Source organism: Lampetra planeri, chromosome 5 (genome assembly GCF_965212315.1).
Source record: "Lampetra planeri chromosome 5, kcLamPlan1.2.h2, whole genome shotgun sequence".
Taxonomy (NCBI): Eukaryota; Metazoa; Chordata; class Hyperoartia; order Petromyzontiformes; family Petromyzontidae; genus Lampetra; species Lampetra planeri.
In genome coordinates this window covers 18,833,385-18,846,814 of record NC_136111.1, presented here as the reverse complement: position 1 = coordinate 18,846,814, position 13,430 = coordinate 18,833,385, and the positions used below count along the sequence as shown (strand labels likewise).

General features: G+C 58.5%; 1 protein-coding gene across 1 annotated transcript; it reads right to left on the bottom strand.

Moving 5' to 3' along the window:
• Positions 1–1,351: 1,351 nt before the first annotated feature.
• On the bottom strand, positions 1,352–13,336 carry LOC144719091 (lipopolysaccharide-induced tumor necrosis factor-alpha factor homolog). The gene is made up of 3 exons (XM_078594907.1): positions 13,040–13,336; positions 11,617–11,842; positions 1,352–2,696 (listed from the first exon to the last, which is right to left on the bottom strand). The coding sequence occupies exons 1-3, from the start codon at positions 13,146–13,148 to the stop codon at positions 2,591–2,593; spliced, it is 441 nt and encodes a 146-aa protein (XP_078451033.1). The 5' UTR covers positions 13,149–13,336; the 3' UTR covers positions 1,352–2,590.
• Between the last annotated feature and the right edge of the window lie 94 nt (positions 13,337–13,430).

Below are 13,430 nucleotides of genomic sequence, written 5' to 3'. Positions count from 1 at the left end.
CTCTGTAGTGGGCCCCCTGCCCGCTCCCTCTCCCAGTTTGTCGCTGCCTGGACTCCACCTCTAGTTGGGTTACCCTTCCCGTTAGCCCTCCCACCGTGGCGCGCAGCTCCCCCATCTCGGACTGGATGGCCTCAACGGAGGACTGCAGCTTGGTCATATTTTTATTCGCTATATCTCCTATGCCAGCCTGTAACCCGGCTACCCACCCTGGGGTGGTCTCGCTGGGTCTCTGGGGCTCCCTTGCCCGTCCCCTTACTGCGATGGCGATCTCTTCCTCCTCGTCGGAGAGTAGGCTCGCCACGGCGCACTCTCGTCCCCTCCCTCGAGGCTGCGCGTGCTCACCTGAGAGTTTCTCGCATTTTCGCGCGCGCTCGACGAGGGTGTTAAAGGAGAGGCGTGCACCGTCTACATTTGGCTGCCACCACGGGGTGCGTGCCAAATATCGTTGGATTTTACCGGCGGCGAGGCCCTCAATTATTTTGGCCTCGTACTCTGGGTACGCGAGCTGGGTCAACATGCGTACATCCTCGGCGTAATCTCGCAGATCCTCGCCGGGTTGGCGACGGCGTGCCTCTAAGGCCGCCTGCACATCCTCCTCGTCATAGGCGCCGAAGCGCCGTTCGAGTTCGCACGTTAATTTTTCCCACTGATTTTGTGCGCTTGCGGGCAAAGCTTCCACAAAGTCAGCTGCCCGCCCATCTAAATGTAACTCTAACTGCTGCAACGCCTCCTCATCTGACCACCCATTAACTTTTTTAGCCCCTCTGATGCTGCGGGCAAACGATTTCCATGATGGAATTCCTTTGCCCGTAAATGTGCATTTGATTTTCATCTGGGTTGGGGGGCCTCTTTCCCTTGGGTGTGCGGGGGATCGTCCCGTTTCTGACACCAATATGTGAGGGTCGCTAGCCCCCGAGATCCCTCCCTCGGTACCCCTAACGGCCGGGTTAACCTCATTACTCGCCCCCTCGCTGCTGGGCGAACCGCTGCTGGGTTCTTCACCCATGGGGTGAGAGCCGTCGCTCCAGGATTCCCCTCCCCCGCGGGTCCACGTAGTAGGCATGGTTAATTACGTACGTGCACACCCACACACAGCTCTGCGCGGCACTCACTCAACCCTGACCACTCACGCTAGGATCGCGCACCTGTATTATACACGTCGTGAACGTGCGCGCACACGCACATACAGCTCCACACGCGATACCCACTCTTGCGCCGCTCTGCGCCGCGCTCGCCGCTCACGTTATGATCGCGCACCTGGGGTACGCCGATTACGCACGCCGCGAGCTTACGCATACGCAGTACCACACGCGTTCACACTTATAACACGAGATCACACGAGGCCACGATCAGCTATTAATGATTTATTGTCTGCTACGTGGGACTGGTTGTTGAGTCAGTATGAATCGACGAGGCTGCCTACTCTACTAACCCGGAACCTATTCCCTATTTATCGTTCACGAAACACTTTTACCTCCTTACTCACGGTTTGAGGCACTCGACGTTCCGTGGGTTTTCCTCGCTGCTTGCCTCGACACGTCGCACGGACGTCCGGAGGGCAGAGCTGGGGCAGTCCTGGACGTTGGCTTCTCGGAGCAAGAGAGCGATTTCCCCTTTGCGCTCCCCATTTATCCTCCCTACCTCAAAGGGAATGCGGCTCTGGACAATAGGCTCGCGACCCTCTCGCATGCGCACCGCCGTTCCGGGCGCTTTTGATATGCTACTTAATGCTCAACCTGCGCGGCGCAAATTCCAATCAATCCGCTTTTGATATGCTAATTAATGCTCAACCTTCGCGGCGCAAATTCCAATCAATCCCTTTCTCACGCAGGCCCCCCCCCATTATCGCAGTTTATGCGGCGGCGTCCGTCACAAAGGTGCGCCATGGGAATTTGTGCACGGCTCCCCGCGTGACCCCGCTCTCCCGATTACTCATACTAACAGCCTTATCCTTTAACTCCCCTAACAATGGTGCCTGCGTGCCCACGCGTAATTATGCCGTCCCTCCGCTCCCTGTGCGGGGGTGCCTGATTATGCAATTCAGATGCGCTGCGTGTTTTCTAATGATGCTCCTCCATCACAATGCTTATTCCCTCTGCCTGCCCCGTCGATACTTGCGTGTGTGGGGTGTGTGAGATGCGTTTCACCCGCGGTGGCCGAGTGGCCCCTCGCTGCGACCTTGCAACCTTAAGGCCGGTCGCAGCGCCGCGGTGCAAAGTAGCGTCGGGGGAGGTCGTCCAATTCCCTGGTCGCCGGAAACCGTGAAAGTTTAATCCCGATAAGGGCTTCTCGGATAAAAACCGGTCGGCCAGATGACCTCCCCACGGAGCTCTATGGGGGGGGGGGAATGCGTGCGGGTGTGTTCGTGTGAGGTGAGGTGAGGGGGACGCGGGGTCGGCTCCGTCGCTTGGTGGTGGCGAGGTCTTAGATGGGGCGCCTGCTGAACGGCTTCGTGGCGGCGGCATGACAGCTGCGGTGTAGAACCTCCACTCGGCGGCAGCGTCGATGGAGATCGACTGAATTAGATTGCGCGCGTGTCTGCACGTGAGCTGTCGTGTCTGCGTGCGTGCGCTCCGTGTGGATGGAGCGATCACATCCTGTGCGACGTGGTGATGTACATCTTGCAGTTGGCGCAGCGATGCTCCACGTCCTTGCACGAGTCCACGACGAGCGGAATCCACACGCACAGCCACAGCCTGGGGCGAGATGGGGAGAGACGTGAAGGAGGAGGAGGAGGGGAGGGTGGGTTGGAGAGATGGGTGCTGTGTTGGGGGCGGGCGGGGGGGGCAGGTGACGGGAAGGAACGACAGCCACAGTCTGTGGGAACGGAGAGCTCGTGGTGTGATGGTGGGGATTTGGCGAGGGATGGGAGGGGGGGTGATGGGGATGCGGGTTCGTGGTGGGGATGGGAGGGGTGATGGGGGGGGTGATGGGAGAGATGGTGGAGGGGGGGAGAAAGATGGGAGGGGGGAGGAGATGCAAACACGCCCTGGCCCAGCCGTCTAATACCACATGTATTTATTTTCTGGAGCACTGCCACGAAGCAAACAGCAGCAGCAACAGCAGCAACAACAGCAGCAACAACAACAGCAACAACAGCAACAGCAGCAACAGTAGCTGCAACAACAGCAGCAACAACAGCAGCAACAGCAAGAGCAGCAGTGTAGGGGTGTTAGAGAGAGAGCCGTTATGCATGGCAGCTTATGGGAAACAAACACAGTGGGCGGGGCTACGTGAGTGCACGGGGGGGGGTGCTCTCAACGACGTCCGCACCAGGCAGCCCGGGGCCCCACCCCTCAGCGGGGGTGGAGTATAAAGGGGGATGTGTCAGAGGGCTCGGGGCAGAATGTTAAAGCTAAACCAGTGAAGACCGAAGATCGTCTAGCTAGAGCCCTGGACTCCCCTGGGACGCCGCCCTTGTCAGGGCCGCGCAGGACCGAGCCAGCGGCGTGGTCCCGAGAACCAGAGCTAGTGCTCTGGGACTCCGGGTACCGTAGCCCGACTTACCAGTGTCGGGCCAGACAGCCTCCCCTAGCCCGTTAGTGGAGGACTAGGAGGTAGGTCAGAGATAGCTAGCAGTGTATTCCCAGCTAGCCGGGTGAGGGGGCCGATACCCCCTCTAGTATTGTATGTCCACAGTTGTGACTACTTGTACGGAATAAATACGTGTGCCTCACCAACGGTGTCCAAGAGTCATCAACGGTACTTCATCTGGTGTCAGAACAACTACGAACATGGACACGCGCCGGACAGCTCGAGCCGGAGTACCGCAGGTGGAGGACACCGCTGAAATTGTCGAGCCCGAGACGGCTCAACAAGACATCGTGCAGCCGGGGCCGGACGCATTCTTACCGGGGCATAAGGATGAAGAGGAGCCGCCATCAGAAGGGTTGAGGCTGGCTCACGCGAGGCTGGCGGAGCTGCTTTACGCCGCTGCTGCCACACTCGAACACATCACGCGGCTGGGGGCTGGTGGACCACCACGGGGCGAGGAGAACCGACGTCCGATGCGCCTTCCCGCCATCTCAACGGATTCAAACTTTGAATCTCCCGCCATCGCCGCAGCAGCTGCTGAGGGCGTGGCCGGCCTGAACCTCGGGTCCAACATCGCTCTCGCTGGGGCTGCCGCGTCACCGCCAGCGGAGGGAGCGTCATCACGGCTGCGACAGGCGATACCATCTGCCGTTCGCGCCGAAGCGCAGCCGAGTTACGGGGACAGCAGCCTGCGAGCTTCCATGGCGACCGCTGCGCTGCACCAACGGCTGCCTCCGCTCAAAGAGTTTGTTGGCGCGGAGGGCGACTGGGGCGGCTTCCAGCGACGCTTCCTCGCCCACCAAGAAATGGCACGCTGGTCGGATGCTGAGGCTCTCTGCGCGCTGCCGGCGCTCCTCGACAGCTGCAACAACAGCAGCAACAACAGCAGCAACAGCAAGAGCAGCAGTGTAGGGGTGTTAGAGAGAGAGCCGTTATGCATGGCAGCTTATGGGAAACAAACACAGTGGGCGGGGCTACGTGAGTGCACGGGGGGGGGGGTGCTCTCAACGACGTCCGCACCAGGCAGCCCGGGGCCCCACCCCTCAGCGGGGGTGGAGTATAAAGGGGGATGTGTCAGAGGGCTCGGGGCAGAATGTTAAAGCTAAACCAGTGAAGACCGAAGATCGTCTAGCTAGAGCCCTGGACTCCCCTGGGACGCCGCCCTTGTCAGGGCCGCGCAGGACCGAGCCAGCGGCGTGGTCCCGAGAACCAGAGCTAGTGCTCTGGGACTCCGGGTACCGTAGCCCGACTTACCAGTGTCGGGCCAGACAGCCTCCCCTAGCCCGTTAGTGGAGGACTAGGAGGTAGGTCAGAGATAGCTAGCAGTGTATTCCCAGCTAGCCGGGTGAGGGGGCCGATACCCCCTCTAGTATTGTATGTCCACAGTTGTGACTACTTGTACGGAATAAATACGTGTGCCTCACCAACGGTGTCCAAGAGTCATCAACGGTACTTCATCTGGTGTCAGAACAACTACGAACATGGACACGCGCCGGACAGCTCGAGCCGGAGTACCGCAGGTGGAGGACACCGCTGAAATTGTCGAGCCCGAGACGGCTCAACAAGACATCGTGCAGCCGGGGCCGGACGCATTCTTACCGGGGCATAAGGATGAAGAGGAGCCGCCATCAGAAGGGCTGAGGCTGGCTCACGCGAGGCTGGCGGAGCTGCTTTACGCCGCTGCTGCCACACTCGAACACATCACGCGGCTGGGGGCTGGTGGACCACCACGGGGCGAGGAGAACCGACGTCCGATGCGCCTTCCCGCCATCTCAACGGATTCAAACTTTGAATCTCCCGCCATCGCCGCAGCAGCTGCTGAGGGCGTGGCCGGCCTGAACCTCGGGTCCAACATCGCTCTCGCTGGGGCTGCCGCGTCACCGCCAGCGGAGGGAGCGTCATCACGGCTGCGACAGGCGATACCATCTGCCGTTCGCGCCGAAGCGCAGCCGAGTTACGGGGACAGCAGCCTGCGAGCTTCCATGGCGACCGCTGCGCTGCACCAACGGCTGCCTCCGCTCAAAGAGTTTGTTGGCGCGGAGGGCGACTGGGGCGGCTTCCAGCGACGCTTCCTCGCCCACCAAGAAATGGCATGCTGGTCGGATGCTGAGGCTCTCTGCGCGCTGCCGGCGCTCCTCGACAGCGACGCACTCGCCGCCCTTACATCGGCGCCGAGGGAGAAGCGCTCCACGCTACAGATGGCGCTGCAGTTGCTGGCCGGGGTCTACGGACCTTCAGCGGAATGCAGGCAGCAGTTTTACGATCGCCAGCGGGGTGCAAAGGAGTCGCCCCTGGCGTACAGGACGAGTCTCCTGGCACTGGCGAAGACGGCCTTCCCTCGAATGGACGACGACGGCGTGGACGCCATGGTCACAGAAAAAATCCTCCTGCTGGCAGACGACCTGGACATCGCCGTCGTTGCACAGGAGGACACGGAGATGAGTTCCCTCCAGGCTGCGCGGCTCCTCCACGCCAACCTGCTGTCACAGCGTCGGAAAGCCAGCAGGGCAGCGGCCGGGCGTGCGGTGGCTGCAGCCACCTTCCCGGCGGAGGAGGTTTACGCCGTCGACTGTCGACAGCAGCAGGGGACGGGAGCACGGTCGGGCCGGGATGGGTCGAGCTGCTTCGACCGTCCGTCATCGCCGCCGGCGCTCCCGCGTTGCTTCAACTGCGGCGTCCGGGGCCATGTCGCCTCGGGGTGCCGCTCTCCTCGGCAGCGCGGGACGACGCCTCGACAGGACGCCGGCCCTCCTCCTCCCAAGCTCCATCAACATAATCCGGCGAGTCGCGGCACCCCTCATGTTTGGCCCAAGCACACACTCGTCACACACTCGCACACCGCAACGAACGGGGGGCCGACATTGCGCTGCGACGGGCCAACACGCACCACTATGGGGACTCAAATCGAACCCAGGCAGTGATCCATGTTGGCCCATCGCGTTGTGGCCGCGTCGTCGGGGTCGTCGGCCGTGGTGGGACACATTGACGGGGTGGAGGTACGCATCCTGGTCGATACGGGGGCATCGGCGACCATCATTTCCGAACTCATTTACAATATTCTACCTGTCCAGAGCCGTCCTTTACTGCCGGTTAACGTCCCATTCTATGCTGCTAACGGGGGCTCTCTTGGCATCATTGGACAGATTCGAGCGCAAATTTGTATCGGGGATATCAAATTGTCGGGCCCGATTTTTGTGTCCTCCTCGCTGGCGGTTCCATGCCTGCTGGGGACGGACTTCTTGGGCAAAATGCCGATTCGTATTTTAATAGACCAGGGATGCATTGAGCTCCCGTCGGGACGACGCATGGCGTTCCTGCTTTCCCCTACTGCGGCTCGGACGGCGTTCGTAACAGTACCAGCGTTCGTCGTTAAAACAGTTCGTGTGCCGCCGGGAGCTCAAATGTTGGTGCCTCTAAAACTTCGTCGGCCCTTCGCTGAGGGCATTGGGGACCAGGGAATTCTGCTGGGACCATCTAGGGCCGGGGTTAGTGGACCTCATTTGATTCCGGCCCAGACCGTCGTAAGAGGGGACGGGGACCCTTTCATCGCGATCCTCAATGTGGGGTCGCAGACAGTGGTAGTTCCTCAAGGGACGGTGCTTGCTCACGCGACGCCGGTGCCCTGCGAGGAACCTGTTGCGAATCACGTCGGCACTGCTCCCCGGCCGCACCCACATTCGGACATCGATGGAGGGTGGCTCGATGCGCTTTGTGCGGGATCGACGGACCTGTCAAATTCAGAGCGCCAACAGCTTAGAACGCTACTGCGGGAATTTTCCGACGTTTTCAGTCGGGACAAATACGATTTGGGTTGCACTCATCTGCTGCGTCACCATATTGACACGGGTGACAGCGCGCCAATACGCCAGAATCCGTTTCGGTTAAGTCCCGCCGAAAAGGACCATGTCAAATCGGCTATTGATGACATGTTAGCCGCCGACATCATTTCTCCTTCCACCAGCCCTTGGGGAGCGCCGATCGTCCTGGTTAAAAAGCAGGACGGCTCGTTGTGGTTTTGCGTTGATTTTCGGCGCCTTAACAAAATTTCGGTTGCCGACGCATACCCGCTCCCACGGATGGACGAATCGCTGGACGCCTTGGCGGGAGCGCGATTCTTCTCCACACTGGATTTATTTTCGGGATTCTGGCAGCTTCCTCTGGACGATGATTCAAAGCCTAAAACTGCTTTCCGTACACCGCACGGCCTGTTCCAATTCAACCGGTTGCCGATGGGCTTACACTCAGCGCCGGCAACTTTCCAGCGTTTGATGGAATTGGTTTTGGCTGGATTGCAATGGGAGTCGTGCCTGATTTATTTGGATGACGTTATCGTCTTTAGTAAAACTTTTGACGAACATCTCCAGAGGTTGCGGGCGGTTTTCCTAAAGATGCGGGCTGCTAATTTGAAATTCAAACCCCAAAAATGTCATTTGTTACGCGATTCGGTGCGTTATTTGGGGCACATCGTGGGGTGCTCAGGTATTGCTACCGATCCCGCCAAAACGCAGTGTGTCAGCTCCTGGCCGACTCCCACCTCGGTGGGAGAGGTCAGGAGTTTCATTGGCTTCGCGTCGTATTACCGACGGTTCGTCGCTGATTTTGCGACGATTGCCAAACCCCTACACGCTTTAACATCAAACGGGGTTCGGTTCCACTGGGGTCAGGAGGAGGAGGCTGCTTTCTGCTCCATTTGGGACGCCCTGGTAAAAGCTCCTCCCTTGATTTACCCAGATTTTTCGGAACCATTTTTGCTCGACACCGATGCGAGCAAGACGGGTATTGGGGGCGTGCTTTCCCAGGTGGTTGACGGCGTGGAACGGGTGGTTGCGTACGGCAGTCGGGTGTTGTCTCCAGCGGAGCAAAGATATTGTGTCACCCGTAGGGAACTGTTGGCAATTGTCTATTTCATCCAACAGTATCGCCCATATCTGTACGGTCGGCATTTCACCGTCCGCACAGATCATGCGGCACTGCAGTACGCCCTGCGGGTTCAACAGCCATCGGGACAATTGTCCCGATGGTTGGAGATCCTCCAGGATTTTGATTTCGAAACCACCTACCGTAAGGGCGTTCGCCACACCAACGCGGACGCTCTGTCGCGCATGCCAACCACCTCCGAATGTGCATGCCTCCTGGGGTCGGGACGTTGCAAGCCAGCAGGGGACATGCCGGTTCCGGTCCTGGCGGCCGCCGCCGCCGACGAAACATTGCTTCCAAATTCTATCGCACAACAGGGAAAAGATTCCCTGCTGGGTTTGCCTGTTAATGAATGGGGGCGCCTCCAGATGGAGGATACCTCCCTCCTCGCGTCGCGTCGTCGCGCCGGGGAGGCGGGGCGGGGGACGGGTGATGCCGACGCATGGGAAATGCACGCGGGGTTGCTGATGCATTGGGACGGGAAATCCCATCGACACCGGCTGGTGGTCCCTTCTGGGTTACGAGGTAGGGTGGTGTGGGCTGCTCATGAGCGCCTCCTCCACCTGGGTACCCAAAAGACCCTCGCCTTGCTCCAGCTTGATTTTTTTTGGCCAGGCATGACGAGGGATGTCGCAGATCTGTTGGCATCATGCCCTCGGTGTGCGCAGCGAAAACCACCAGCACGGGAGTCAAACCCGCCTTTGCAGTCTATCAGAATCTCCAGAGTGAACGAACTTGTCGCGCTGGATATTCTGGGGCCATTTCCCGCCACCCCTAGGGACAATAGATATTTGTTGACCGGGGTGGAATACTTTACGCGCTGGCCTATGGCCTGGCCCCTGGCCAACCAGTCGGCAGCAGCCATCGTGGAGGCCTTTGTCCAAGGTTACGTCATGGACAAAGGTGCTCCGGAGCGGCTGCTGACCGACCAGGGAAAACATTTTTCCGGCAAACTCCTCCAACAGGTCTGTGAGCTCCTGGGAACGAAAAAAATTCGTACCTCTCCCTATCACCCGCAAACTGACGGGATGGTCGAGCGTCTGCATCGAACCATCACGTCTATGTTGTCGCAGCAGGTTTCGGACTCACAGACCGATTGGGACTTGCAAATTCAAGGGGTCCTGGCAGCATACAGATTGGCCCCCCATGCTGCGACGGGATTTTCACCCTTCTTCCTCATGTATGGCCGCGAACCTGACCCACCTGTTCGGGCACAGCTGCAGATCCCCGCGCCGCTGGGAAAAACTAAATTGGCCGACCATGTTAAATTTAACCTTGCGAAATTGACTGAGGCACGGGATGCTGCCATGCTAAATTCCGACAGGCGTCAGAAAGCGAATGAGCGCCTCAGACTGGGTCGCGCGCACGTGCTACAGTGGAAGCCGGGGGACAGGGCATGGCTGCACTGTCTCCAGGTACCACTCGCGACCTCCTCAAAACTGGTGCGGCCGTGGCGGGGCCCCGTCGAGGTGGTCGAGGTTTTGCGGCCTCAGTGCGTTCGCATCAAATGGGGGAAGCGCCGGTGGTTTGTGCACCCCTCTAGGCTGAAACCCTTCGTTGCGGTGCGAGGCCCCACTCCACACACGCGTGGCCAAACATGTGGGGGGTCGGCCGACTCAAAGGGTCCGTCTCTGCTGCTCTCGCCTGACGTGTTGCCGGCTGTCCCGCCCCCAGGTGCACCAGGAATGACGGGCTCCCGCCCAACAACCCCTACGGAGGATGCCGAGGGTCTCGCGACATCAAGCGCAGACTCACTTCGAGATGGACAGCTGCCACTGGATGGTCCGCCATCCGGGGTTGCCCCGTGTGACGGGCCTGCGGCAAGGACGCGCGCAAGAATGCGCAGACTCTTGTGATGCACAAAAAGAAGAAATTTTTTTTTTTTTTCACGTGTATGGTTACTGTGCGCTGCGTCGGTGGTGTGCTCCTGGCACATTGTGTTGTGTGTGTGTTGGGGGTTCCTTGCGATTTGTATATACGTTGCTTTTACGGAATTCGTATTTATTCGGGGGGGGGTGCGTCGGGTTGTTTTCCCTTCGGGGTTTTCTGGTTCTTGTTGTTGTTCTCTTCGCGTTATGTTGAAAAATAGTGAGGCACACGCGCGGTCAGGGGGTAAATGCGCTTTTATTGTCGTTTTTTTTTTGTATGTTGGCAGCCGGGACGGCTGCAAGCTATGCGGGGGGGGGTGATGTAGGGGTGTTAGAGAGAGAGCCGTTATGCATGGCAGCTTATGGGAAACAAACACAGTGGGCGGGGCTACGTGAGTGCACGGGGGGGGGGTGCTCTCAACGACGTCCGCACCAGGCAGCCCGGGGCCCCACCCCTCAGCGGGGGTGGAGTATAAAGGGGGATGTGTCAGAGGGCTCGGGGCAGAATGTTAAAGCTAAACCAGTGAAGACCGAAGATCGTCTAGCTAGAGCCCTGGACTCCCCTGGGACGCCGCCCTTGTCAGGGCCGCGCAGGACCGAGCCAGCGGCGTGGTCCCGAGAACCAGAGCTAGTGCTCTGGGACTCCGGGTACCGTAGCCCGACTTACCAGTGTCGGGCCAGACAGCCTCCCCTAGCCCGTTAGTGGAGGACTAGGAGGTAGGTCAGAGATAGCTAGCAGTGTATTCCCAGCTAGCCGGGTGAGGGGGCCGATACCCCCTCTAGTATTGTATGTCCACAGTTGTGACTACTTGTACGGAATAAATACGTGTGCCTCACCAACGGTGTCCAAGAGTCATCAACGGTACTTCAGCAGCAGCAGCAACAGCAGCAACAGCAGCAACAACAGCAACAACAGCAGCAGCAACAACAGCGGCAACAACAGCGGCAACAACAGCAGCAACAACAGCAGCAACAGCAGCAACAACAACAGCAGCAGCAACAGCAGCAACAACAGCAACAGTAGTTGCAACAACCGCAACAGCAGCAACAACAGCAGCAGCAGCAACAGCAGCAACAGCAGCAACAGCAACAACAGCAACTGCAGCAACAACAGCAGCAACAGCAACAACAACAGCAACAACAGCAACAGCAGCAACAGCAGTAGCAACAACAACAGCAGCAACAGCAACAACAACAGCAGCAACAGCAGCATCAGCAGCAGCAACAGCAGCAGCAGCTACTCTCCGTGTGGGTGGAGGTGGTGGTGGGTGCTGCTGCTGCTGCAATGACGCCTCACCCGAACAGACAGAGGCCGCCCATGACCAGCCACGTGAGGAGCCCCGGCTGGGTGCTCGTCTCGGTTTGCACCGCCTGGTGGCACGACGGACACGTGGCGACGAAGGGGTAGAACGACGTGGGCTGCTGCTGCTGCACCACCACTAACCCCGTGGTGTTGGTGGCGGTGAACACCGGCGGCAGCTGCACCACCGTCGCCGGCGGTTGTGTCATGTACACCGTGGTCGCTGCGAGCCGGGTGCACGCGGTTAGGGCATGGTACGGGGTGGGTAGAGAGGGCACAGGGTAGAGATCATATTCTTAGGTTTTTTCGGTAAAGTCACGTAGGTAAAAAAGTAAAATTAATAAAAGTAAAATAAAATAAAAATCACGACGTTTCGGAGGCAACACCAGCTTCCGTCTTCAGGTGGAACCGTCACAGCACGATAGCTGTATCAAGTGAGCTATCGTGCTGTGACGGTTCCACCTGAAGACGGAAGCTTGTGTTGCCTCCGAAACGTCGTGATTTTTATTTTATTTTTATTTTACTTTTATTAATTTTTTACCTACGTGACTTTACCGAAAAAACCTAAGAGTATGAATCCTTGCAGTCACGAAAGCTTCAAATCTAGGGTAGAGATCAGTTTCACTCGTGGCCGTGAGTTTCTATTGTTGTTGTAACGTTCAGATGTGTCCAGTAACCCCCCCCACCACCGCTCACTGAACAAGGAGCTTTATAGCTCATCTGATTCCTTTGGGATAAATAAAATATTCAGATTCTGATCTGCCAGATCTGACCCGTGTCGCGCTCATTGCACGCAAAGTTATCGCAGAACAAATGAACGCGCACGGCTGTCAGCCTCTCGCCGCTCTCGCCAAGGAGCAAAAACCATCGCGCGAAACTCCGGTTTTCGGCTAGCCATCGGACGACAGCGGTCACCGCATCGCGCGGCCGTCTGGAATGCTCTCTTCCTTTCGATATTAGAAAGCCACCGGAGCGATGAACATTGAAATCGAGGTTGAAAACGAAATTCTTTACAACGGTGTTTTGTGTTGAGTTGTGTTCTCCCCCCCCCCCTGCTACCTCCAATTCGCACGGTTGGCTGCGTACGGTGTGAAAAAAGTTCCACATACGTACAACCCGTGGCACCTGGATCTTGTCCCGTGACCACCTGCCAGCGAGCCTTCCGACACGCCACGCGGCCTCAAGGTGCACCTAGCCTCGACACAAGCGCTGCGGTGACGCCTCAAATTAATAGCTGGCGTGTCTTATAAGCATCGGTACTGGGAAGACAAAGACGGCCGGGCGTGGTGGTGGCGGCCACACCACCCACGTAGGTCTGTTTGCTCAACCCCACAGCAGAGCAGCAGTGGCAACGACATTTCGGCTTCAACGATCAAGGCATCTCCGAAGTCTGTCTCCACCCGGAGTTCGTGCGACTCACCTCCTGGCATTGGTGCCGGTTGGTAGCCGCCCTCCTGGCCCGCGTATGCCGGTGGTTGCTCCATGGGGTAGAGGCCGTGGTGGTCGCTCTTCGGATTCGGGGAAGCCATCGCCGCTCCTTGACTGTTGCACTCCTTCCCACCAGCGCGCGCGCACGCACGGGAGACGAAGACCTCTTTCGAGCTATTTGATCGAAGAAGATGGAGGAAGGATACGAATAACCTACGGGCTCCCCTATCGTGCTGTCTTGAGTAATTGCAATGATTTTTGCGTAATAATGTGGTCGGGTTGTAAATGACGCGGACCGAGTTGACGCCGATAGGGGCCTGTGTTTGCTTTGTGGGTGTCTGCCTCCCGCGCCAAGATTAACCAGGTTTGTGTGTCTAAGTTGA